At 43.5% G+C, this 27,432-nt stretch overlaps 2 protein-coding genes across 3 annotated transcripts in view; both read left to right on the forward strand.

Moving 5' to 3' along the window:
- Nucleotides 1-27,432, forward strand: part of SLC37A1 (solute carrier family 37 member 1) — a 260,315-nt gene that overhangs the window by 193,486 nt on the left and 39,397 nt on the right. For both annotated transcript variants that reach the window (XM_030203782.1, XM_030203783.1), the window contains 3 exons: nucleotides 557-688; nucleotides 17,690-17,780; nucleotides 26,151-26,213. In XM_030203782.1, coding sequence (XP_030059642.1) covers nucleotides 557-688; nucleotides 17,690-17,780; nucleotides 26,151-26,213 — 286 coding nt within the window. The remainder of the gene's footprint in view (nucleotides 1-556; nucleotides 689-17,689; nucleotides 17,781-26,150; nucleotides 26,214-27,432) is intronic.
- Nucleotides 23,592-24,473, forward strand: LOC115470535 (ATP synthase subunit C lysine N-methyltransferase-like). Its single transcript, XM_030203784.1, has one exon. The coding sequence runs from the start codon at nucleotides 23,683-23,685 to the stop codon at nucleotides 24,262-24,264; it is 582 nt and encodes a 193-aa protein (XP_030059644.1). The 5' UTR covers nucleotides 23,592-23,682; the 3' UTR covers nucleotides 24,265-24,473.

A 27,432-nucleotide genomic window follows, 5' to 3' on the forward strand; every position in this document is an offset into this window, starting at 1 on the left:
CTAGGAAAGCTGGCTCCTCCTACATCCCAATGGCTTGATTTTATCCATTTTACACTTGGATTTTTTTTTTTAAATGGTCCAAAAAGATAGACGCATTGAGCACAACAGCATCTAGCAAATGGCCATTCTTGAAAAGAAGAGAGATGTTTTTCAGGGTTGAAAATGGCTATGTTCGCTATTGGAATTTTGGGTGTTTTCCACAATACGTCCAAAGTCAGATTTAGACGTCATCAAAAATGTTTCTCCACATAATTCACATCCCTTTCAACAAACACTGATCTGCAGATCCCTCCCACCTTACATAGTTACTAGCCTATAGCCCTTCTCCTCAGCAGTTTCCATTAAATGACTATTCCCTTTCCCCAGAATGCATGATATGAGTTCAGTTTATGCTTCCCGTTAGTCACTGACCTGCAGCCTCCCATCCACCCCTTAATACTTGCAGCTCCCATGAACAAAAACCTCATATCCTGTACTATAAGAGTGTGCTTGGTTAAATTGTGTTAGGACTTCTCGCTATATTTATATAATTTTTTTTGTGGCATTATATCAACAGAACTCAGAGACTGAATGTCTTTTGCACAACTATGAAAATGGTGTAATCCCAGCAAACCACATCATTGTGCTGCATGGAGAAGGTGGAAATGGAGTATCGGCAATAAGCTTCCTTGGAGCCCTGAAAATTCCTGTGAGTTTACATGTGTTACGCTCTCTGTATGATCATAGTCATAAAGGGGATGATATTATAAACTGTTTCCCATTTATGAAGTACTAGGAAAAAAGGCCCGTTTCTGAGAGCAATGAAACGGGCGCTAGCAAGGTATTTGTTTCCTGGAATGAATGTTTTGAAAGGGATTGTTATTTTAATTGTGTTGTGAATAATTGTCATTGTATGTGTGTGTATCAGTGAGACACATGTCCAATGGTGGGGAGGGGGGTTTCTCCGACTGAGTGTGTTTCAGACAGTTGAAGACAGAGATGCACTTTTCCTGGTGGTTTGCGCATTTGGCAGCACCCTGCTTGTTGTGTGTGCATGTATGAGTGAGAGACAGCTGCAATGTGTTTGGGGGGGGGGGTGGTTAGTATGTGTGACAGAGAGAGAGAGTAAGACTGTTTCATAGACTGAGTGTGTGTCAGAGAGTTGAAGACTGAGAAACACAGCGTCTGTGTGTGTATGAGTGAGAGACAGGTGAAATGGGGGTGGGGGGTGTAAACAGCTAAAAGGGGGGGGTGGGGGTTGTAGACTGTGTGACACAGAGAGAGAATCAGAGTGTTTGACAGTCTGAGTATCTGTCAGAGAGTGGAAGACACAGATACACATTGTGTGTGTGTGTATCAGTGAGACACATGTGCAATGGGGTTGGGGGGTGTAATATGTGTGACACAGAGAGTGGGAGAATCAGTGTGTTTGAAACAGTGTGTGTGTGTCAGAGAGTGGAAGTCTGAGATACACATTGTGTGTGTATGTATTATTGTCATACAGATCCATTGGGGGTGGGGGGGATGGGGTGTAGTATGTGTGAGAGACAGCTCCAAATGGGGGGTAGGAGTAGTATGTGTTTGTGTGTGTGTGTGAGAGAGAGAGAATGAGACTGTTTCACAGACTGAGTGTCTGTCAGAGAGTTTAAGTCAGAGATACACTGTGTATGAGTGAGATACAGCTGTTTTTTTTGTTTGGGGGGGTGTACACTCTGGCACCCTGAGACAGATTCAGAGTTTTTGACAGACTGAGTGTATGTCTGTGAGAGACAGAAAGTGAGTATGTGTGATAGTGACTATGTGAGAAACAGAGAGTGTGAATGTGTGAGAGAGAGTATGTTTGACTCTGATAATGAGTTTTTACGATACTGAGAGACACAGGTCGGTAGCTTGCAGTAGACGTAGTGGTGCCAGTCGGTCTGTCCGTTGTAGTTCACAGTGTTGTTGCGATGAGCTGTGCTGCACTTTTCCTGGTGGTTTTCACGTCTGGCGGCACCCTGCGTGGTATCTCAGCGTCTGTTGTTCAGAAACAAATGAAACAGACAAATTCAGGCGTTTTTTTTTTTGTTGAGCAGCGTGAGGAACTGAGTGAGTGACACGGCAGGAGGGCGGAACAGCGTGAGCAACTTAGCCAGCTGGCTGTTGTGATCAGCTGTGCTCCGAGGGCGGGGCTAGCGAGTGGAGGGCTCAAAGGACGGCAGGGCTCCTAGGGCGGGGCTTTGACAGCGAGCGGCGGGAGAGCGGAACATGCGCGAGCAACTTAGCCAGCTGGCTGTTGTGATCAGCTGTGTTCCGAGGGCAGGGCTGAGTGAGTGACACGGCGCGAGGGGCGGGAGGGCGGAACAGCGCGAGCAACTTAGCCAGCTGGCTGTTGTGATCAGCTGTGCTCCGAGGGCGGGCTAGCGAGTGGATCAATATCAACCAGCTCCCCTTTGTCCACATGTTTGTTTACTCCTTCAAAGAATTGAAGTAAATTGGTCAGGCAAGATTTCCCCACACAAAAGCCGTGCTGACTTGGTCTCAGTAATCCATGTCCTTGGATGTGCTCTGTAATTTTGTTTTTAATAATAGCCTCTACCATTTTCCCCGGCACCGACGTCAGACTCACCGGTCTATAATTTCCCGGATCTCCCCTGGAATCTTTTTAAAAAATCAGCATTACATCGGCCACCCTCCAATCTTCCGGTACCGCAAGCTCATTTTTCAGTTCTATCAGTACTCTAGGATGAATACCATCCAGTCCAGGAGATCTGCTACTCTTCAGTTTGCTGAACTGCCCCATTACGTCCTCCAGGTTTACCGTGAAGTCAGTAAGTTTCTCCAACTCGTCCACTTGAAATACCATTTCCAACACTGGTATCCCACCCAAATCTTCCTCGGTGAAGACTGAAGCAAAGAATTCATTCAATCTCTCCACTACGTCTTTATCTTCCTTAATCGCCCCTTTTACCCCTCGGTCATCCAGCAGCCCAACCGATTCTTTTGCCGGCTTCCTGCTTTTAATATACCTAAAAAAAGTTTGCTATGTTTTTTTGCCTCTGATGCTATCTTTTTTTTCGTAATTCCCTGTTTATATCCTTATTCTCCCCAAGTCCAGCATCTCCCTCCTCCTTCAGCAGCCCCGTGACTAGCATAGTCCTCCAAATCACACCCCATAGTCCAACATATCACTTTCCAGAACCCTACCCTCTCTTCACCCCCTCCACCTCATGATCCAGAATCTCACCCTCTCCATGCACCCCTCCCTGTGGTCCATCTCCTTGCCTTCTGTTCACACTCTCTCACCCTCTCTTCACTGCCTCCTCCTTTTCTTGCACCTCACCTTCTCTTCATATTCCCCTATGGTTCTATACCTGCACTTCACTATCACTTCACACCACCCACATGGTCCTGCACCTCATTCTCTCTTTACAAAACCCCCTCTCCTCCTTTCCCATGGTCCAGCCTCTCACTCTCTCTTCATAACGCTCATGGTACAGCCCCTCACCCTCACTTCACATCTCCTCACCATCATCTCTTTTGGGTAGCTGTTAATAATAGTACTTCTGCAAAAGTTGCAATGTAATGTCTGTTTCCTTTAATGAGCTCTTTGAGCATCACATATAAGACTGAGGCAACTTTTGATTTTCTTTTCTGTTTGAAGTTTTCCCACGTCACCATGCAGTCTTTGTGTCCAGAGCTTCGATTATGTAATTTTAGTCCTGAATTACTAGAAGTTGCTTTTCTCCAGTTATTGTATCCCCTATGTGTAAATACATTTTCACTATTACTTCTTCCACCAAACATACAACAAACAAAACAGAATACTGCATTTTCTGTAACACTGTACTCTAACCAGGGGTAAAGTTTATACCAAGCTGGGTTGAAATGTTTCCAGGACTGGAATATTTTGTTAACGGAAAATGTTTTAATAAAGGCTGTGTTAGAATTTCTTTTTTGGTCTGAGAAATGTCACTTGGACCTGGTGAGGAGTTGGTACTGATGGTAGCCTGGTCGCTGTCAGTGTTTTCTGTATATAATGTATTTGTATACTCACTGTCTTGGTTCTGATCATCATCACTGTCAAAGATTTCTGATTCACTACTTGATGACTCATCTTCTCACTGTAGACTACTCTGACTTTCTGTATCATCACATATTTTTCAAACCTTTTCCTGTTTTCTTTTTTAAATAAAAATATAATGACTCTGCTATTGCTGCACGTTTATGCTTAGAAAACATATTTGAGGGTTGAAAAGTTATATTACTACAAGCACTGAAACAGATAAACTGTGGTAGGCAGCTTGGTCCTATGAGTAGTGCAAAGAAGATTCACTACACTTTAACAATGAGCCAGGTCGCCACCAAGGTCAGATTCCAGAATTGTCTGTCCCCCTCCCCAGTTCTGGTAGGCAGCTTTGTTCTATGGGAAGTGCAAAGAAAACGTACTACACTTTAGCAGCCAGGTTGCTGCCAAGGACATACTTCGGTCAGATTCCAGAGCTGTCTGTCCCTCTGCCCAGTTCCTGCTACTACTGACAGAAAGAGAGAGCAACTTGGGTAGGCAGCTTTGTTCTATGGGAAGTGCAAAGAAGACATACTACACTAACAGCCAGAGGTCAGATTCCAGAATTGTCTGTCCCCCTCCCTAGTTCCTGCTACTATTGACAGAGAAAAAAAAACTTTGCTAGGCAGCTTTGTCCTATGAGAAGTGTAAAGAAGAATTACCTCACTTTAACAGCCATGGGCCGCCTATTGTAGTCAGGTTCCAGATTTTTCTTTCTTCCTCCTCTGTTCCAGCTACTACTGACAGAAAGAGAGAGAGCGACTTGGAGGCATATTTTCAAAGCACTTCGTCTTCCAAAGTTCCATAAGTTTCTATGGAACTTTGGAAGGCTAAGTGCTTTGAAAATATGCCTCTTGTTTTGTCAGCTTTCCTGTAAGAACAGGAACACACACACACACACACACTATCAGGCAGGTGGCCTATTTTTGCCACGTGCCCCTGTGCTCAAGCCTAGCTTAATTTCCTTTCTATCTTCTCCCCTAGTTCCACAAGTTGAATACTCTGAAAAAGAAACCACTCTCCTGCTCTTCCTAGACATCAGTGGTTAGGGTCTGCAAAATCCACATGAAAAAATTCTTCTCCCCACCCCCCCCATGATAAGATCTTCCCCTATCCAATCCCCTTCAAGCAGATGCCAAAATCTATGTGACAAAATTCTTCTCCTCCGCTCCCTTTATGACAAGACCTTCTCCAATCCAATCCCTTTCAAGCAGATGCTTCATGTGGTGTTCAACAACATGATAACCTGCATTTAATCCTGCCCCACTACACCCGCCCCAATCCCCATCGGTCACATCACCCAGGGTCCAGGATTCAAATATGGGCCTGCCCCCAAGTCAAAAATAGTTAATTTTCCCTGGCGCCAGCCCCCTTCCAAGAAGAATTACATAATGATGTCTGATGATTTAATTAATAAAAATGATTTTAAAATGTTGTTTTTTTATTCTGACTTGTGCTATTGTACATGGAAGGCAGGCCAGGGGTCTGGCTCTAGCATCCAGGTCATTGAGGACACACTGAGCCAGTCTGGGTTTTACTTCTATTGCATTACCAGACTGGTTCAGTGTCACAGACTCTGGGAAAGTGAGCCCTTGGGCCATAGCTGGGAACCAGCTAGCTGCAGGGGAGTCACACAGGCTGGGCACAGCAGTAGGCAAAGTACTAGACAAGGCAGACTCTGCCTGGAAACGGGCAAGGCATAGCAGAAGACAAGGCAGACAGAACTTGAACTGGACTTGGTTGAAGACAAGGCTAGAACTAGGCAAGGCAGACAAGGCTAGGTAGAACAAGACAGACAAGGCTAGAACTGGATCTAGATGAGGCAAGGCAGAACAAGGCAAGCAGGGAAAGAACTGGATCCAGACAAGGCAAGGGGGCAAGGCAAAAACTGGATCCAGACAAGACCAAACAGGACAAGACAGGACTGGGGCAGGGGACAAGCTGAGCAGGAGCTGGAGACAAGGCAGGACTGGTGTCGGAGACGAGGCAAGGCAAGGCTGGAACTTGGAGACATGGAAGGCAAGGCTGGAACTTGGAGGCATGTAAAAGCAGAAACATGAAGACACACGAGGCAAGGCTAGACAAGGCACAGCTCCTGGAAACCTGTTGTGAGGGCCTTGAAGGAAGTCAGGGACTCCCTTAAATAACCCCAGATCCAAAAATGATGGCTGCTGCAGATGTCCAGAAGTTCTGCCAGTGGGCCCTTTAAAAGTACATCCTGTGAGCGCCTGCGCCTAGGAAGGCTAGTGTCCGCAGTACACCATGGGAACAGAGCTGCAAGCCACAGGGCCACCAGAGACGGCCATGCCAGTGGGTCAACAAGGCAGAAGGGGATACCAGCGGGCCAAAGACGTCAGGAACCCAACCATCGAAAAACAAGGTGAGCCAGGATGTGGGGCCATGGCAGAGCTGTGACATTCTGTCCTTCTCCATGACCTGAAGGCATCTGGTAACCCTTTCCAGGACAGAACAATACTCTTATCAGGGTTTTCAATCCAGTCCTCAGGGCACACCCAGCCAGTCTGGGTTTTCAAGATGTCTCCATAGAATGTCCCTGAGGACTGGGTTGAAAACCATGGATTGCAGAAACTTCACTATTTTCTGTTTTAAAAGTGTTTCAATTAATTTACTTACCACAGAAGTCAGACTTACCAGCCTGTAGTTCTCAACCTCTTCTGTACTTTCACTTTTGTGGAGATGGACCACATCCTCCCTTCTCCAGTTATCCAGAACCACTTCTGACTCGAAAGATGCATTGAAAAGATCAGCCAGGGGAGCTGCCAGAACTTCCCTAACTTCCTTCAGTACCCTCGGATGTATGCCATCAGGCCCCTCGTTTTGTTCACCTTTAATTTAGCTAGCACTGAAGGCACTTCTTCCCTTCTTTGATATATGGATACCATCTCTGCTCAGCTGCCCTTGGAAAATCATCCCATGATCCAGGAAGCTAAAATGCTCTCAACGAAGCTTCTCTGCTTTGGCCTTTATCTCGACAGGGAGGATTGATGAGAACATCACCTGTGCACCTGTCTGATTACCTTCTCTCGCAGAGCCATTAAGTCACTTTTGAGGGGTACATTTGGAGGGGTACCTAGCAGTATCATTTTTACCAACATGGTTGAGCAACATTGGATAATAGTCATTAGACTTGATGAGTCTTGGCAAGCTCTCCATAACATCTTGAACCTTGGCACTTGGCAGATAGCATACCTCTAGGGACATCATGTCTGGTCTGCAAATGGATGCCTCTGTACCCCTCAGAAGGGAACAACCAATCAGAAGGTAACTACCAACCACCTCTACCTTTCACTTCCTATTGGTCACTGATCCAGCAACTTTGGGGATTTCTAGCTTCATTTTCTTCTGTCACTAGGATGCTCTCACCTCCTCCACTTCCAGGGCTGCATACCAGTTCTTCAGTTCAAGAGCAGGAGGCGTTATGGTATTGATCCTGCAGTATCTCATGATCTGTGTCCAGTTGTCCTCTTTCAGTACAGCTTCTTCCCCACTGCTGGAGATCTGTGATGCCTCATGAAGCATTTCATTGATTTCTCATTCTCGCAGATGCTTGTCAACCTTGCCACTTCCTCTCTGTTATTCCACTTCTTTCGTGAGGGATTCAAGCTGCATACATTTCGCACATGGAGCAGCCCCTCTCCTTGGATCACATTTTCTGTCTGCACTGAGGTAGAAGCTGTAACTGAGGCAATAGCTTTGAATGAAAACAGAAAAAGTCCTACCAACCTGCAAATAGCCCCTATCCATAGAAATGTCCCATCTTTGTAATTATGGGGTCACCATAAACAGGGGGGGGGGTATTTTGTTTTGTTTCTTTTTAGTTTGCAAAGTGTTTGACTACAGATTGAAATAATCAGATTAATACAACAAATGTTGCAGTAATGAAGTATGTATGTATGTGCATATACAGTGTGTCAGGGCTTCTCAAACCTGTTCTGGAGACCACACAATCTGGCTTTTAATATATCCACAATGAATATGCATGAGATCAATGTGCATACATTGGAGATATAATGCAGTGTCCAAAATGAATATGTATGAGATTGATTTTCATATACTTCCTCCATTGTATGCAAATCTCTTTCATGCACATTCATTGTAGATATCTTGAAAACTTAACTTTCAAGGGGGTACTCCAGGACCAACTGAGAAGTTCTTCTTTCTTTCTGAGAAGTTCTAAGAGAACAGGACATTTCTCTGGTAAGTGAACGTTATTTTACCTTGTGCTTTGGGGTGTAAAAGAGGAATTGTTGGTTAGTGATAGGCAGAATAAAAATATAAAAAAGCAAACTTTATCAACTAATCTCCATACTCTTTTCTCCCTAGTTTTAAAACTTGAACTTTGTACCACAGCATTAACAGATAGCCTCTAGCAGGCACTGCTGGACCTAGTTGTCACGTCTGTGGTCGTGACCCCTCTCAGGCTTACCTTATTTCTGGCGGTCAGCTTCTAAACTGGCTTTTGTCTGGTCTTCCTGAGTTAGCTCTGTCTCTTTGTGCTGGCTGCTTCCATCATGGCTCTGATTCCTCCACTGTGCTGCACCTGTGTATGTTGAGCCTCTCTATGCTTCAGTATGCTTTCTGCCTGCTTCTTGGTTTGTGCTCCCCTTGCCCTCTGGTGGCCAGAACCAGTGGCTGCCATAGACTGTCTTGCTGTCCCTACCCATTCCAGGCTTCAGCCCAGTCAGATCCGGATCTTCCAGGCTGCCAGACTTGTCTTTCTTGTTTGTGCCTGAACAGCACCCGTAGTTGCCTTGGGATTGCTGCAGCTTGAGCCTCAGGTGCTGATGGGCTTTATTAATCACCTAGAAACTTCTGTGTTTGCCTTTGCATCGTCTAAGGTCCCTGGTATGTGGGTGTGCTCTGTGCACTTCTGCCTAGTCCAGTTTATTGTCTGAGATTCTTGCCTGATTCTAGTCTAGTCTTTGTGTAGTTTATCTTGTACTGTATTGCTTGTTTTCCAGTCTTGTTTCTTGTTTGTATTTCTCTGTCTAGTTCTTGGTTGTCTGTGCCTCTTGTTTAGTGGCTGCCTGGCAGCTTTCAGTTCTGTCTCTTACCTGTCTGTGTTTCCTTTCTTAGTGGCTGCTTTGCAGCTTTCAGTCCTGACCCTTAAGCCTGTCCATTTCCTGCCATTGTCTGTCTGTGAGTCCTAGCCCTGTTTCCTGCCTTGCTGCCCATGTATATTCCTTTCCCTTCTGACCCTCAGTCCCTGTTCAGCCTAGTTGTATCCTGTGCGTGCCCTGTCTGGTAAGTCCTGCCGGCCGCCTACACCCAGGGGCTCAACTCCTGGGGAAGGGCGGTCAAGTGCAGGTGAAGTCTAGCTGTCCCTGTCAGAGTGCTGCCTTGTCTCTGGTGCGGAGTGGTTTTGCCTGCCGCTGCCGCCCCTTGGCAGCGGCCCAAGGGCTCACGAACCTAGTTTCTGCCTTGAAAACATGACACTAGTTTAGACCTCATCCCGCCCACCCCTGGCACAACTGTTCATATATTGTCAGTTATTTTAAGTAGGATAACAAGCGAGGAGTGTTCTTACAGAGTTTTAATTTCAATACTTCCTAAGAAGGAAACACTAAATAAATCACACAATATACCATATAAACTAAAGACATTTTTATATTAGGCTAATATCCTTAATACCTTAGCAAGTTTTAAATTCTTGAAAAACTCAAAAATACTTAGATGGAGTCAGCAGTCCAGCAGTAAGAGGGATGTTATCCAGTCTTTTGCATTGAGTGTCACATGTATGATTATCTCCCAGTTGGTGAGCGGTTATATGTGTGTGCCCAATGCAAAGAGCTCCCTAGCTCTCAGAGAACGGGTCCGTTCTCTTGAGGCTAGAGTAGCAGACTTAGTGGAGCTGAGGGAGACAAAGAGGTATATAGAGGAGACTTACAGGGATGTTGTAGAGAAGTCCCACCTCCAGTCTGGCAGCCCCTGTGCTGCCTTGGAAAATGGAGGTCTCCTAAAAGGAGAGCATCACCCTGGTGAAATAGGATGTACTATCCTCTTCCACTGAGAATATGTCTCCAAGAACTGCCCAGGAGGGAAGGGTTGTGACAGCTGTTGTAGTTGGTGATTCACTGATTAGGCTTATAGATATCTGGGTGGCTGGTGGACGTGAGGATCACCTGGTGACTTGCCTGCCTGGTGCGAAGGTGGTGGGCCTCAAGAGTCACCTAGACAGGATCTTAAATAGTGCTGGGGGGGGGGAGCCGGCTGTCTTGGTACATGTGGGTACTAATGACATAGGAAAATGTGGGAGGGAGGTTCTGGAAGGATGCTATTGAAACAGGACATTTAGAGAATCCCAGTAGAGACATTTCAACAATGGTGATAGTAAGCCAAGAGTGCTTAATGAGAGAGCAGGATAAAGGATGCGCATTATCCCCTTCAACTTCTAAGCAACTTGTAGATCAAAGGAAAAAACACAATTTGAAGTGCCTGTATATAAATGCTAGAAGCCTAAAAAGTAAGATGGGAGAATTAGAATATATAGAATATATAGCACTAAATGATGAGGTAGATATAATAGACATCTCAGAGACTTGGTGAAAAGAGGATAATCAATGGGACACAGTGTTAACAGGGTACAAATTGTATCACAATGATAGAGAGTATCAAATTGGAGGGGCGGGGGTTGCACTATATGTTAAAGAGGGAATTGAGTCAAATAAAATAAACATTTCACATGACACAGATAGCAGCGTGGAATCACTATGGACAGAAATTCCATGTGTGAAGGGAAGGAGTATTCTTGTAGGGCTGTACTACCATCCATCAGGACAGAACGAACAGATGGATGAAGAAATGTTTACAGAGATTAGGAAAGCTGGCAAATTGGGAAATGCTATAATAATGGGTGATTTCAATTAACCCAATATTGACTGGATAAATGTTAATCAGGGAGTGCCAGGGAGATAACATTTCTGGATGTAATAAACAACTGCTTCTTGGAGCAGCTGCTGCAGGAACCAACGAGAGGGGGAACCATTTTGGATCTGGTCCTTGGTGGCATACAGGGCATAGTGCGTGAGATGGCGGTGTTGGGTCCTCTGGGAAATAGTGATCATAACATGATCAAGTTTGATCTACTATCTGGGATGAACTCGCAAAGGAAATCTATTGTATCTGCATTTAATTTTCAAAAGGGTTACTATAATAAAATGAGGAAAATGGTTAAATAGAAACTAAAAAGATCAGCTGCAAAGGTTAGGACATTAAATCAGGCATGGACGTTATTCAAAAATACCATTTTGGAAGCCCAGTGCAGATGCATTTCATATATTTGCAAAGGTGGAAAGAAGAGAAAATGTCAGCCAGCATGGTTAAAAGGTGAAGTAAAAGAGGCCATTACAGCCAAAAGATTGTCCTTCAAAGAATAGAAAAAGAAACCAAATGAAGAAAATAAGAAGCAGCATAAGCACTGGCAAGTCAGATGCAAAGCATTAATAAAGAAGGCTAAAAGAGAATATGAAGAGAAACTTGCCGCAGAGGCTAAAACTAACAGTAACAACTTTTTCAGATACATCAGAAGCAGAAAGCTTGTGAGGGAATCCGTGGGACCGTTAGGTCACGAAGAAGGAAACGGGGTGCTCAGGGAGGACAAGGCCATAGCGGAGAAACTGAATGAATACTTTGCTTCTGTCTTTACGGAAGAAGAAGTTACAGATCTGCCTGTGTTGGAATTGATTTTCAAGGGTGATGATGCAGAGGAACTAAAAGAAATCTTGGTGAACCTGGAAGACATACTGAGCCAAATTGACAAATTAAAGAGTAGTAAATCACCTGGACTGGTTGGCATACATTCAAGGATACTCAAAGAACTTGAGTATGAAATTACTGATCTGCTGTTAGTAATATGTAACCTGTCATTAAAATCGTCCGTAGTACCTGAAGATTGGAGGGTGGCCAATGTGACACCGATTTTTTAAAAGGGTTCTAGGGGTGATCCAGGAAATTATAGACCAGTAAGCCTGACATCAGTGCCGGGCAAAATAGTGGAAACTATTATAAAGAATAAAAATACAGAACACGTAGACAAACATTTTTTAATGGGACAGAGTCAGCATGGGTTTAGCTGAGGGAAGTCTTGCCTCACCAATTTGCTTCATTTCTTTGAAGGCGTGAATAAACATGTGGATAAAGGTGAGCTGGTTGATTTAGTATATTTAGATTTTCAGAAAGTTTTTGATAAAGTTCCTCATGAGAGACTCCTGAGAAAATTAAAGAGTCATGGGATAGGAGGCAAGGTTTTGGTGTGGATTAGGAATTGGTTATTGGACAGAAAACAGAGGGTAGGGTTAAATGGTCGTTTCTGTCAATGGAGGAGAGTGAACAGTGGAGTGCTGCAGATATCTGTACTGGATCCGGTACTATTAAACATATTTATAAACGATACGGAAATCGGAACGACACGTGATGTGATCAGATTTGCAGATGATAACAACCTTGAATTGCTTTGTAAAACATGTGCTGACTGTGAAATATTACAGGAAGACCTTAGGAAATTGGAAGACTGAGCATCCAAATGGCAGTTGAAATTTAATGTGGACAAATACAAGGTGATGCACATTAGAAAGAATAATCCAAATCATAGTTTTGTGATGCTAGGGTCCACCTTGGGGGTCAACACTCAAGAAAAAGATCTGGGTGTCCTTGTAGATAATATGCTGAAATTTTCTGCTCAGTGTGCGGCGGCAGCCAAAAAAGCAATTAGGATGCCTAGAAATTATTAGGAAAGGGATGGGTGAATAAGACCGAAAACACCATAATGTCTGTGTATCACTCTATGGTGCGTCCACACATTCAGTATTGTATTCAGTTCTGGTCACCATATCTCAAAAACGATATAGAGGGGCATAATCGAATGGGGCACCCAAGTTTTCCTGAGGGCATCCTCGCAAGACGTCCTCGGGAAGGGGCGGGAAAACCCGTATTATCAAAACAAGATGGGCGTCCATCTTTCGTTTCAATAATATGGTCAGGGGCGCCAAAACATTTAGGTCGACCTTAGAGATGGTCGTCCTTAGAGATGGTCGTCCCCGGTTTTCAACGATAATGGAAACCGAGGACACCCATCTCAGAAACGACCAAAAACAAGCCCTTTGGTCGTGGGAGGAGCCAGCATTCGTAGTGCACTGGTCCCCCTGACATACCAGGACACCAAACAGGCACCCTACGGGGCACTGCAGTGGACTTCACAAATTGCTCCCAGGTGCATAGCTCCCTTACCTTGGGTGCTGAGTCCCCCAAAACCCACTCCCCACAATTGTACAACACTACCATAGCCCTAAGTGGTGAAGGGGGGCACCTACATGTGAGTACAGTGGGTTTCTGGTGGGTTTTGAAGGGCTCACATTTACCACCACAAGAGTAACAGGTGGGGGGGGGGGTGGGCTTGTGTCTGCCTGCCTGAAGTGCACTGCAGTACCCACTAAAACTGCTCCAGGGAGCTGGGTATGACATTTGAGGTTGGCAAAAAATATTTTAAAAGTTTTTTTTAGGGTGGTAGGGGGGTTAGTGACCACTGGGGGAGTAAGGGGATGTCATCCCCGATTCCCTTCGGTGGTCATCTGGTCAGTTCGGGCACCTTTTTGAGGCTTGGTCGCAAGGAAAAAAGGACCAAGTAAAGTCGGCCAAGTGCTCGTCAGGGACACCCTTCTTTTTTCCATTATCGGTCGAGGACGCCCATGTGTTAAGCGTGCCCCAGTCCCACCTTCGCTATGCTTCCGACATGCCCCTGGGAACTTTGGTTGTCCCCGCGATGGAAAGCAGTTGAGGACGCCCAAAATTGGCTTTCGATTATGCGGATTTGGGTGACCCTGGGAGAAGGACGCCCATCTCCCGATTTGTGTTGAAAGATGGGCGCCCTTCTGTTTCAAAAATAAGCCTGGTAGTGAAATTAGAAAAGGTTCAAAGACAACCGACCAAAATAATAAAGGGGATGGAACTGCTCTCGTATTAGGAAAGGCTAAAGAGCTTAGGAATCTTCAGCTAGGCAAAGAGACGTATGAGGGGAGATATGATTGAGGTCTTCAAAATCCTGAGTGGTGTAGAACGAGTAGAAGTAAATCAGTTTTTTACTCATTCCAAAACTACAAAGACTAGGGGACACTCGAGGAAGTTATGTGGAAATACTTTTAAAACAAATAGGAGGAAAGTTTTTTTTCACTGAACAAATAGTTAAGCTTTGGAACTCTTTGCCGGAGGATGTGGTAACAGTGGTCAGTGTATCTGGGTTTAAAAAAGGTATTGACAAATACCTGGAGAAAAAGTCCGTAGTCTGCTATTGAGGCAGACGTGGTAAGCAGCTGCTTGCCCTGGGATTTGTAGTGTGGAGTGTTGCCACAATTTGGGTTTCTGCCAGGTACTTGTGACCTGGCTTGGCCACTGTTTGGAAAACAGGATACTGGGCTAGAGGGACCATTGGTCTAATCAAGTATGGCCACTCTTATTTTCTTATGTTCTAACTGGGGAAACATTGATCTGGTACAATCAGATCTCTGTCATGCATATTCACTGTGGATGTTTTGAAAACCTGACTGACTGTGGGGTCCTCAGAACTGGTTTGGGGATAGATAGATTTGATTTGATTTATTAAGACTTAAATAAGCGCCTTTCCTCACAAGGTTAACAAAGCAATGTATAATATCTATACCAAAAAAAAAAAAGACAAAGTTTGAAAAGGAAAGGAATGCCAAACAGTACTCAAAAAAAGAGAGGTGAGAGAATTATAGTTAAAAAAAAAAAAAAAAACGAACCCCCCCCCCCCCCCCAACAACAAGGAAGTTTTAAAAGCCTACATGACACGGAGCTTGAAATCTTTCGGCCCATGAAAGATACCTTTATGAAAATACACCCAACTGGGGGAATGAGGCCTCATATTTAGCACATACATTTGCACCTGCTTTGAAGTAGGTAGAAAAGAGACTATCCACTTACACTCTGTAACTTAGACCAGTTCCTCATATCATATTCAACTGTACATATAATTTGGCTTCACTTTGACCACCCGTCTACTGATCCCATGTCTTTGTTCTACCCGTCTTATCCCATCTATATATCTCAACTGCACTTGCCTGTTGACTGTCTATTATGTTTCATTATATTTTTTTTATTATTATTTTATTATTATTATGTTTCATTATATTGTATGAAAGTGTTAGCATTATATCTGTTGTTTGAAGGGTTGATTTTCAATGAGAATTAAACGGCCAGGACAGTACCGCTGAATACCCCGTTCTAATTGCCCATGCTAAAACAAGCTAGTCTGGGGGTGGAGTTAGGGCAGTGTAGAACCCTAGCCGGTTAGCACAGATTTTCAGTCTGCTAACTGGCTGAGAAATTGCTTAAAGTTAGGACAGAAAAAAGACTGTCCTAAGTTTATGCAGTAAAGTCAACCGGGAACTGGTCTGAATATCAGCTGATGCCCGGTTAACTTCCAGATCCTGACCTGAATTTCTGTCATCCTCCTCTCTCCCTGTCAACCCCCCCCCCCCCCCCCAGAAATTTCCAGAACTCCCTTTTCTGATCCCCCACCCAGAAGCACAGCAAGCACTCTCTTCCTCCTCCCCAAATGCTTTCAAGCCCCCCATTCTCATGCCTGCTCACTCCCGCCCCCTTCCAATGGTAGCAGGCTTACTTGCCTGTTTCCCTGGTAGTCCAGTGGGGAATTGGGCAGGAGCAATGTCCACTTGCTCCTGCCCATTGAAACAGCCTCTCTAAATTGGCTGCTGCACCACCTAGTGGCAGCCTCATGGTATTTAGAAGTACCACAAAGCTGACGCCAGAGGTCATAGCAGTCATTTTAGGGAGGTTGCCACAATGGTCAGGAATGAGTTGGCATTGCTCCTGCCCATTTCCCCACTGGACCACCAGGGAAACTGGCAGGTAACCCACTACCATTGAGGGAGGAGGCAGGGGGATCCATAAGGGGGAGGCTTCTTTTGCTTCTGAGGGGTGGGGAGGAGCGGGCATCAGAAGAGGGCACATCTGCTTATGTGGGTCCAGGCCAACATTCAGCTGGGACCTCTATAAGACCCGGCAGCTAGCACTTGAGGAATTTGCCCAGGATATTCAATGCCAGGTCTACAAAATCCTGAGTGGCGTAGAATGAGTAAAAGTACATTGATATTTTACTCGTTTGAAAAATGGAAAGACTAGGGGACACTCGAGGAAGTTACACAGAAATACTTTTAAAACAAATGGGAGAAAATATTTTTTTTCACTAAACGAATAGTTAAGCTCTGGAACACTTTGCCTGAGGATGTGGTAACAGCAGTCAGTTTATCTGGGTTTGGAAAAGGTTTGGACAAGTTCCTGGAGAAAAAGTCCATAGTCTTCTATTGAGACAGACATGGGAAGCAACTGCTTGCCCTGGGATTTGTAGTATGGAGTGTTGCCATGATTTGGGTTTCTGCCAGGTACTTGTGACCTGCCTTGGCCACTATTTGAAAAACAGGATACTAGGCTAGATGGACCATTGGTCTGACCCAATATGGCTACTCTTATGTTCTTACGAATATCTGGGACTAATTCTGTCTTCGGCGGTCAGCTGCCACAGGCTGAATATCGACCCATGAATGTTTTAATGTATGCCCATTTTTGTATTGTCTCTTGGTATCATTCATATTCTGCTGACACCTGTTTTTCTGTTATATGATTGTTTTACAGCACTATTAAGCGTTTATCTCTGATACTGCATCATCTTAGTCCTATTACTAGGATTCAATTTGCTATCTCCATTTTTACCTGATTGCTTATGTTTCATTATTTTCCTATGTTATGCTGTTAAGAAAATTGTAAGCATTAGGTCAAGCTGTACTGTTTTACGCTGCCTTGGGGAATCTCTTTATAAAGGCTGTTAATAAATCCCAATAACAACCAAATAAATATATCCACCATAACTATATAAGGGGCTTTTAAATTGAATGCTCTGTGCCTGTTCTTCCTCCACCTGCCTTGGTATTCCTATCTTCATCACCTTTTCCAGTGGATAAAAATAATCATACTGTGCATACTTTTACCTGCTGAGAGATGGGGACATTTTTCAAATAGGAATTCTCTACAAGTAAATCTCCATTGACTTATGGAAATCCCTTTAAAAATTGTGCTCAGTGAAGCCGATATTCAGCATGCAGGAGGCAGCCCACCAAAGTGCCACAATCGGCGCTGACTCCCAGTTATTCAATGCCGGGCTGTTTCTGGTGACCAGCATTGAATATCAGAGTGTTTTTGGCCAGTTCCCTCTTAACTGGCTATGTCAATATTCAGCGCTGGCCAATTAAATTTATAGCAGGTAATCCCATTTGGTCCCTAAACTTAGCAGACCAGCGCTTTTATACGTACTGATATCCAGTTATATTGCGCGATATAACAGGTTAATCACTATGCGCTAATGGAGAATATTCAGTGGCGATAGTCAGCTATCTCCTGCTGAATATTAGCGGTTAGCAAGCTGAATATCGGCCAGAGTATGCCTGCTTCATTTTCATTCTCTCACATGTATATCTGTCTTTCTATATGAGAGAATTAAGTAATAGAAACTATTAGCATAAATTTAAAGGATAATGAAGCAGAAGACCTGAGATTGGAAGGTTTATTGTAAAGTGACAGATTAGCGTAAGTGACTTTGGCTTTGTTTTCCCCCAGGGCGTTGTGGAATTCTCTCTCTGCTTACTTTTTGCTAAACTGGTGAATTATACTTTCCTCTTCTGGCTTCCCTTCTACATTACAAAAGTGGGTAAGTGTACTGCCAAATTTAATCTATAATATCATTTCACAGGTTGTTTTCACACAAGTATCACATGTCTACCCATGACCTTCAACATATTAAAGTTAATGAACTTTTGAGTAGATCAGGAATCTAAGGTGTTAGGTGTTATACTTGACTATTCACTATCTATGGAACCTCAGGTAAAAAAAAAATACTGTACTTATTATAAGCTTAAACAACTTCACTTAATACATTCTTATTTCTCATCTGTACACTTTATAGTACAATTCTCGATTCTTCCCTCCAATGGCAATTATTTGTATGTAGGACTTACAGTTAAACAAATGAATAGGTTACAGATGATACAGAATTCAGCGGCCAGGTTGATATTTAGATATTCGAATAGTTTCCCCTTTTGTTGGCTAGGTTACACTGGTTCCCAGTCCTGAATAGAGTTAAATTTAAGACATTGTGTCTTGTATTTAAATGTCTTTACGGCTTTTGTTCGGCTGAACTTGTGAACAGCTTTAAGCTGCTAGAAAGCACAATATCATCAAGATCATTCAACTGGTTAATACTGACTTTTCCATCTGTGAACAGTTATATTTAATAAGCAGCTATATGTCTTGATCTCCCCAGGTACTATTTAGATAGTAAACAAATGTTTAGATAGTGTTATAATTGATCCATATTTCACTTGTTACTGTTTGCTATTTGCAACTTTTCTGTTCATTGTTCTAATTTTTTATGACAATAGACATGTTTAGTTTCGCCTCTGCTTGTCTGGACTGACTAAGAATCCTGGTGGTTTGTGTGTTGGGTCTGTGGGAGGAGGGTGATAGTGTAAAGCACAAGTGGCAGGTACAAGCAAACCTATGTGTCCGTGGGGTAGCCCCAGTCAGGTGGCTAGGCTTTCATGACATTTGCCTTTAAGTTTTTTTGTCGATCCATTGTCCCTGGGGTAATAAGGACCTCTATGGGTATGAAAGACTACATGATCTTGAAACTCCAAAGAATTATAAGATGGGAAAGATGTCCTATAGCAGAGTTGACAGCATTTTGTCATTTGACTTATTGATTAGAAACCCATCAGATTGAAGGCCCTTGGCTTGATCCCCACACAGATTATTGTCAGATGCTATGTTCCTGAACCAGTGACAGGTTGCAATTTAAAATACATGTTGCCTTATTCTATTAGTGTGAAATATTCTGCCATTGTGCTCTGCACTGGGAAAATACATTGTCAAATGAGTAAGACACAGCCAAGTCACCATGGTCCTCTAGTTTTGTACAAGAGGCTATGAAGTTTTAGGGAGCTGTCCGAGATCTCAGAGGGAAATATTGGACCTTGGCTTTCCTGGATCCAAACCTGCTGCTCTAAGCACAAAGGTAATTAGCCATAGATTGACAGAGGGCTAATTAAGAGCTCTCCCATTGGGGGATCTTGAATGGTCTTTGAAGAATCCTAACCACAAAGAGAGCCTTGTAAGGCTGTTGTGACTGGGGACGGGGGGTGGGGGGGAGCAAGGTGTCTAACTAGGGATTGCTGAGACAAGAAGGAGAGAAGAGTTTGGGTTCTTATTGAAACACATGCTTTTGTGACAAGATCCTTCTAGGGAAGATGAATGATATCCCAATCACACACAGATGGGTCACCATTGAGACAAACCAGAGTAGGGTTAGAAATCTCATGAATTTTGGCTATTTTACTCCTAAGGGAATGGGATTTTTGCCTTGCTAGGAATAGTCTGTCCTGATTTACCCTGCTCAAAATATACTTTCTTGGCTTTATTTAATACATGGTGTGTCTAACTGTAAAAGCCGGGCCAAACAAGTGTAACCATTTATACCTCACATTCTCCCCTCTCAGTTTTTCATATAATCTCTTTAAATTCCTTTTCCTTCTATGATATGACAGGGGAGATGGCTATAATCACCTCAATTTAATGTGGCTCCCAGAACAATGCTCCTATCAATTGAACTTTGGCTGCTTCCTTCTCATTGAGCCTGTAGCTGTGAAAACAAGCTATATCATCTCTGAGTAGATTAGGTTTTGGTGATCCTAGGGATCTGTGGGGGTCTCTTGAACTCAGCACAGTCCTCCTGTTCTCCATGTTCCTCAGCAGCCAGAATAGCTTAGTGATCTTCTGCACCACATCCAAAGAATCCACATATTCATCATTTTCTGGCACTCATCTGAATCTCAAATTGCATCTTAGGCTTCATTTTTCTAGATCCTTCACTTTATCTGCTAACTCTTTATTAGCCTTGTGTGATACCCCGAGTGAGGGTTGAGGGTAGGCCTGTGAAATAACACAGCCAGACAAAGGGATATAAATGAAGACAAGTGTTTATTTAATTGAATCCTGAGGCCTATTACATCAAAGGGACATGAACACAAGGTAAAACGCCTCTGTAGTTCAAGAAGCACAGTCTTAAGCTGGCCTCTGGCTGGCAGGCCCAGAACACAGTCTGTGGCTGGTGGGGCTCCCTTCTCGGTTATTCACACCCAGACCTCAGAGCAAGGCTTGCAAGTCTCAAACAGGAAACAAAAGTGGCTAGGCACAATCATCAAACATAAGTTGTAGTGGCATATGCTGGGGCTTCAATTCTTCTTTCCCGGGGCCTCCTTAACCTCAGTCTAGCCCTGTGCTTTATATTTCCCACTGTTCCCGGCTCATTTCCTCCCAGGGCGGGTCTAGTGTTCTTAAGGTGGCTCAGGCTATCTGAGAGACTATTCTTAAGGGTGAGGGGCAGTGTTCTATAAACCGCCTCACACCTTACTTAAATGTTTTCTTCTGGCTTTCTATTGATGTCAGGGCTTCCACATATTCATCAACCTTTGTTTTGATGTCCTCAAGGCAGCAGCCCACATTTGCGGTGTCTGACTGCTCTCACTTCTTCTCTGTGACATATAAGGCTTCAGAGCAAGTACCAAATCTTGCTCAATGAAATCTGCTCATGTGTTCTTGCTCTGGCTGCGAGTCCCCCCATGTCACTCCTCAGCTCTATGCCTTGTGCTTTCTTTGCCTGCCATTTTGGAACTTTCACACCAGAAAAAGCTTACAGCAGAGTAGGGGAACTCCTGCAGGTTAATTGCTTTCTTTTTCTCTGCCACACTGCATTATCGGAGGTCACATTCACATCATGTAGGTTTTCTTTTTCTGCCTTTTGCCCAGTGAAAATCCCTATTTTGTGGAAGAGTGCCACAAAGCTCTCAGATCAAGCTCCCATCCCAGGTGATAATATTACTTCCTCCTCTCAAAGGAAATTCCTGATCATCAGAAGGTTTAACAAATGTACGGATCTGCAAACAATCATATGCAGTCAGCACATCCTAATGTTTCCATAGTATCTTCACATGTTTTCTTCCATTTGTGAGGAATCTCATAAGATTTTACTTTTTCCAGATGACATAACATTAAGCTTAACCAGTCCACAGCTAACCTTATCTGAGGTGATTAAAGAATGCCTGCATTTTTGGAAGGTAGCAGGCTACAAAATAAATATGTACAAGGCAGAAGTTCCTGGTTCTTGCACTCTTAGCTATTCCCTAAATATTATTAAAGGAAATATAAGAGAGCATTGTACGTCAACAGAAGTTCTCTGTTTACACAGTAAGAGGAATGAGGAAACTTCCTCACTCTGACCTTTCTGTGTAAATAGAGATCTTCTCACAACGCAACAATGATTTTGCTACTGAGAGAAAAACATGTGATTTATACTAAATTGAACCAGCAGATTCCAAATATGAACTCCGGATTTGCCTGGCACGTCTAGATTTTAGGTTATACATGCAAAGCCTATTCACTTATAATATTAATGCATTATATATTGGAAATATTCCAACTGACATGCCTGGACCTGTCTGGACACGCTCAGACAGGTCTGTTGGCTGATGTCAGCAGTAAGTATATAAGGCAAGATGGATAGATGCAAAATGTGTTAACGATCCGGACAATTTCTGCTACATATGTGGCAAATACACTGATCAGCGCAAGAATCTGACAAAGCGAGTGCACGTTGCTTACAAGTATTACTTTGACTGTCAAATTGGAGATCAAGATAAAAGCTGGGCACCTCATGTTTCTTGCACTGTGTGTTACTCTGGGCTAACGCAGTGGTTGAATGGTAAAAGGAAAGGAATGGCTTTTCCAGTGCCAATGGTTTGGTGTGAGCAGAAAAATCACCATTCAGACTGTTATTTTTGCATGACTAAAATCGCCAGATATTCAAAGAGAAACAAGTCACAAATTGTGTATCCTGACTGTGAGTCTGCTCTTAAACCAGTACCACATGATGTAGAGAATCTAGTGCCTGCCCCTCCCGCAGCAGCAACGGCAATTGAAACTGACGCTTCTGATCCTGATGAAGAAGATGTTGATTGGCATGATGTATTTCCTGATCCAGAACAACTGGAGGGTCAGCCGCACTTGCTGAGCCAATCAGATTTAGATGATCTGGTAAGAGATCTGTCATTATCTAAAGAAAAGTCAGAACTGCTAGCTTCTAGACTTTGGGAATGGAATTTGCTACAACGAAGCACCACAACTTCACACTTTCATCATCGACACACCAAGTTAGCTGCATACTATGCAATAAAAAGCGATGTCTGTTTCTTTACTGATGTAAATGGTCTTATGATGGAGTTAGACGGTACACATGTTCCCGATGAATGGAGGCTATTCATAGACTCTAGCACAACGAGTTTGAAAGCTGTCTTGTTGCTCAATGGTATCGAAAAACCATCTGTTCCATTGGCTAATGGGGTTGGAATGAAAGAGACCCATGCATAGGAGCCAACTTTTCAAAATTATTGGGGGTGTTAAGCCCAATGAAAATAACCCCTCCCTAGACACATACAAGGAATTTTCTCAATATTGGGGGTGCTCAAGCACCCACAGAGTCGGCTCCAGTGGACCCATGCTTCTGTGGAGTTAATTTTGAAAATGATCAAATACTCTGAACATAAATGGAATATTTGTGCAGACCTGAAATGGGTAGCACTGCTTGGCCTGCAGTTAGGGTACACAAAGCATATGTGTTTCTTATGCCTATGGAACAGTTGTGATGACAAAAATCATTACAAAATGAGACAGTGGCCTCTCAGAGTCGAGCACACAGTTGGTCGGTACAATATACAACACAAATCACTGGTCGATCCACTTCAAGTTTATCTTCCACCACTTCACATTAAACTTGGTTTAATAAAAAATTGTGTAATTGCACTTTATCATGATGGAAATGGTTTACAGTATTTGAAGGGGATGTTTAGCACACTGAAAACTGAGGCTAAAATAAAGGCCGGAATTTTGGCCCCAAAATCAACAAACTAATGTATGATGACACATTCAGAATAAAACTCAACCCTCTGGAACTTGCAGCTTGGGATGCATTTCTGCTAGTAGTGCAGAACTTCCTTGGGAACAGACGAGCCTAAAACTATGCTGAACTAGTAGAGAACATGCTTAAAGCATATGAACAACTTGGCTGCTGAATGACATTGAAAATGCGTTTCTTACATTCCCATCTTACTACTACTTATCATTTCTAAAGCGCTACTAGATGTACGCAGTGCTGTACACTTGAACATGAACAGACAGTCCCTGCTCGACAGAGCTTACAATCTAATTAGGACAGACAAACAAGAGATAAGTAGATGATTGAGAATCACTGTCATCGGTTCACCAAGTTAAAGAGTAGCAAATAACCTGGAGTGGATGATATTCATTCTAGAGTACTGAAGGAACTAAAAAATGAAACTGCAGATCTACTATTGGCCTGTTTGCCCATAAGGATGATATATCAGATCATAAGTTCCTGGGCCTCACAATTTATGGCCTTTGCCCTTTGACTCTACTCCAGGGTGCATAACTGTGTTTATTTTCTACACTCACAAGGTGGACCCAAGCATCAGGTTGCAGCAGTGATGCCCAAAGTACCAGAGGAAGGAGGCTGTCCAAAAGACGACTTCCATCTGAAACCTACCACTGGCACAAAGAGAAGAACATGGGGCTTGGTGGTTACTGGGGTTGTCGGAGGTTCGCTGATAGAGGTCTATGCTGTTGCCATGCCCTTTGTAACCCCAGCACTGAGAAGGGTTTGTCTGCCCTTTGTACCTGCAAATTCTACTCAGATTGAAAATATTTTGAAAATGCTGCGCACTAGAAGTGGATCTGTCGTTGACATTGGCAGTGGCGATGGACGTATTGTGATAGCAGCAGCCAAAGAAGGATTCCAAGCTGTTGGCTATGAACTAAATCCCTGGTTGGTCTTGTACTCAAGATACCATGCCTGGAGAGAAGGAGTACATCACAATGCCAGTTTCTACGTATCGGATCTGTGGAAGGTCAGCTTTTCCCAGTATATGAATGTTGTCATTTTTGGAGTACCTCAAATGATGCTGCCCTTGGAAAGGAAGCTTCAGACAGAGCTGCAGGATAATGCCAGGGTTATCACCTGTCGTTTCCCCTTCCCGCACTGGATTCCAAACCACACCACTGGGGAATGAGTGGACACTGTGTGGACTTACGACTCCCAAACTTTCAGAAGACACGACGAGGGATGCCTAAAGCCTGCCAAAGGTCATGCGGTCGGGCTCTGACAAATAAAGAACAAAAAAGCCATTTATTTGGAAGCTGTATTTTCAATGTCTTGTTTTGTTTTGGAAATTTTTATGTGATCTGCGTAGTAATGCTTAAAGTTAATTAATTAGCAGTGATGGAAATTACAGTCCTTTATCTGCAGGCCAGGTCTTCTGAGATTGCAGCCATGTGACTCCCCCATGACCTCCATTTTGTCACAGAGGAAGTGTTCTCTCTTATCTTGTTCTCCCGCTCTAACTATTGTAATGTACCTGTATTATATTTATTTAATTGGTTCTTTGTAAGCCGCTTTGGGGCTGCAACACTGTGGCAAAAGGTGGGGTATAAATGTACTGAAATAAATAAATAAATAAATAAATAAATAAGGGAATATTAAAGTCAGGATGATAAAATAAGGGTTCTGAACAAATGAATAAGGGTTAGGGATAGTAAAATTAGACAAATACGATGGACTAGATAAGTAAAATGCTTTGTGTCAATGTAAGAATTTAAAATTTTATCCTAGCTTCTATTGGAAGCCAGTGCAATTGATATAACAGTGGAGTAATTCTGTCATATTTTGAAGCTCTACAAATAATGTGAGCTGCAGTATATTGAATCGTCTGTAGTCATTTTACGTTAAGTTTTGAAAGACCTGCATAGACTATATTACAATAGTCCAAGTGTGATAAAATATAAGCTTAAGTTAGTGTACATAATGGAGATTTGTTTATGGAATTTCGGATTGAGCGTAGTTTACGCAGTTGATAAAAAGATTTCTTTGTCAGATCAGATATTTGCTAATTAAAAGATAGGGAAGAGTCAATAATAATACCTAGGTATCTGAATGACTGTACCGTAGGTATTTGTTTACCAAACAGAGTAGGTGTTAAAGATGGAATAGGCCCAGGGCCCGTTATCCATGCAGTTATGGTTTTATCTGGATTTAATACCAATTTATGCTTCACCAGCCAATTGGCCACCTCCTCAAGACAATTTTGAATCGGTGCTAGGTCAATGTTTACTGCCTTAACGTAATGGATCAAAAGGAAGTCATCAGCATATGAATAAGAACTAATACCTAAGGATTGAATAAGTAGTGACAGTGGACTAACATATAAATTGAGCAGCATAGGAGATAACACCGATCCTTGTGGTACCCCACAACAGCTAAAATAGGATTGATTGATTTTGAATAACTTTAAATGAACGGTTCTCAAGATAAGAAGTATACCAGTTGTAAATTGTACCTGAGATCCCAATTTCCTTTAGCCGTTGTAATAATAGAGTATGATCTATCAGATCGAATGCTGCGAACAGATCAAGTGAAACAACCAGTGCAATATAACCTTGCTCTAATCTAGAATGAATTTCACTCAAGAATGACGTTAAAACCATTTCTGTACTGTAGCCTTTTCTAAAACCTGATTGTACAATGCAGTCATTTAGGGCACCTTTTTTCTTTGTGAAAACAGGTCTAGAGCAAAACATTGAAGATTCAGCCCTAGGTTTTGTTCCATTTTGGCTGAAAAACGTCCAAGTCTTAGGAACATCCATGTCCCACCCTTAACACACCCCTGACACGCCCCATTGAGATTTGGATGCACTCCAGAAGAACAGCATAGAAAAACGTTGAAAATAGGTTTTGAAAATACTGATTTAGATGTTTTTCTCTTTCAAAAATGAGCCCTTTGGTATTGTAACATTTTTTTAGCTGAAAAATATAAAGTAAATGTATCAAATCTTATATAAATTTGATCTTTGGTTTCCATTGTAAAAAATGTAAAAAAATGTTCATTCTTTATCCCCTTAGACCATCTTGATGCAAAGAAGGCTGGGGATCTTTCCACTTTGTTTGATGTGGGAGGAATATTTGGTAAGTAGTTTTTAAAATATCTGCAGTCTTCATGAAGACGGAGCACATCAGAGCTTTCCTAGTCCTTGATTGTAGAGCACTATGGAAAACATATCAGTGATCTATATCTCTTAAATCAGATTGTTCTGCATCTGGAATGCCTTTTTTCTTGTACACAAAAAGATCTGAAAATTCCAGTTCTCATGTTTCAAATGACCCGGAATAAAAGGGTAAAATGCTAGGAATTACATATACCTGAGATCATAGGCAATTGGTGGCTCAGCTGTTTGGGGAAGCTAAAGTGGGTGGGCCAGGGCATAGGACCTGAGTCTATAAATATCAAATGCCAAAGAACAAAGTGGCAAAAAATTAAACAGTGAACATCGCAAACTTCAATAGATATATCTATACAGTGGTGTGCTGGAGCCGGCTCGCACCAGCTCGCAAGAGCTGGTTGTTAAATTTTTTACAATTTTGCGAGCCGGTTGTTATTCAGGGTGAGCCGGCTCTCCTCCCTCCCGCCCGCTACAGGGTCCCATACCTGAAGAAGGCAACTGGTTGTCCAGTGGATGCTTCAGGGCAGGCAGGAAAGATCCCCAGTCTAGCCTGCCCACTGTCGGCGCTGACCCTCCCCCGCTGCCAGATTGCTCTTTAAAAATGGCCGCCGAGACTTCCAGCGGCGGCCTCGTGAGACTTCTGCTGAAGTCTCGGAGGCCGCCCTTGTAAGTCTCAGCGGCCATTTTGAAGAGCGATCCGGCAGTGCCACGGGAGAATCAGCACCGGCAGTGGGCAGGAAAGACAGGGGATCTTTCCTGCCTGTCCCGAAGCATCCACTGGACAACCTGGGTGGCTGGAGAGGAGGGGAGGGGGAGAGGAGGGTTGCTGGACATGGGTGGAGGGAGGGGATAGCAGGGGGAGGGCAGGGGGAGAGGAGGGTTGCTGGACATGGGTGGCTGGAGGGGGGCAGGGGAGAGAAGAGAATCGCTGGGTATGGGTGGCTGGAGGGGGGGCAGGGGAGAGAAGAGACTCACTGGGTATGGGTGGCTGGAGGGGGGGCAGGGGGTAGAGGAGGGTTGCTGGACATGGGTGGATGGAGGGGAGGGCAGCGGAGAGAAGAGAATCGCTGGGTATGGGTGGATGGAGGGGAGGTGCAGGGGGGAGAGGATGGTTGCTGGACATGGGTGGATGGAGGGGAGGGCGGGGGGGAGAGGAGGGTTGCTGGACATGGCTGGAGGGAGGG

Source organism: Microcaecilia unicolor, chromosome 5 (genome assembly GCF_901765095.1).
Source record: "Microcaecilia unicolor chromosome 5, aMicUni1.1, whole genome shotgun sequence".
In the NCBI taxonomy this organism is placed as follows: Eukaryota; Metazoa; Chordata; class Amphibia; order Gymnophiona; family Siphonopidae; genus Microcaecilia; species Microcaecilia unicolor.

Coding starts and splice junctions, on each gene's coding strand:
- LOC115470535 (XM_030203784.1), top strand. CDS start 23,683: ATGCCCAAAGTACCAGAGGAAGGAGGCTGTCCAAAAGACGACTTCCAT.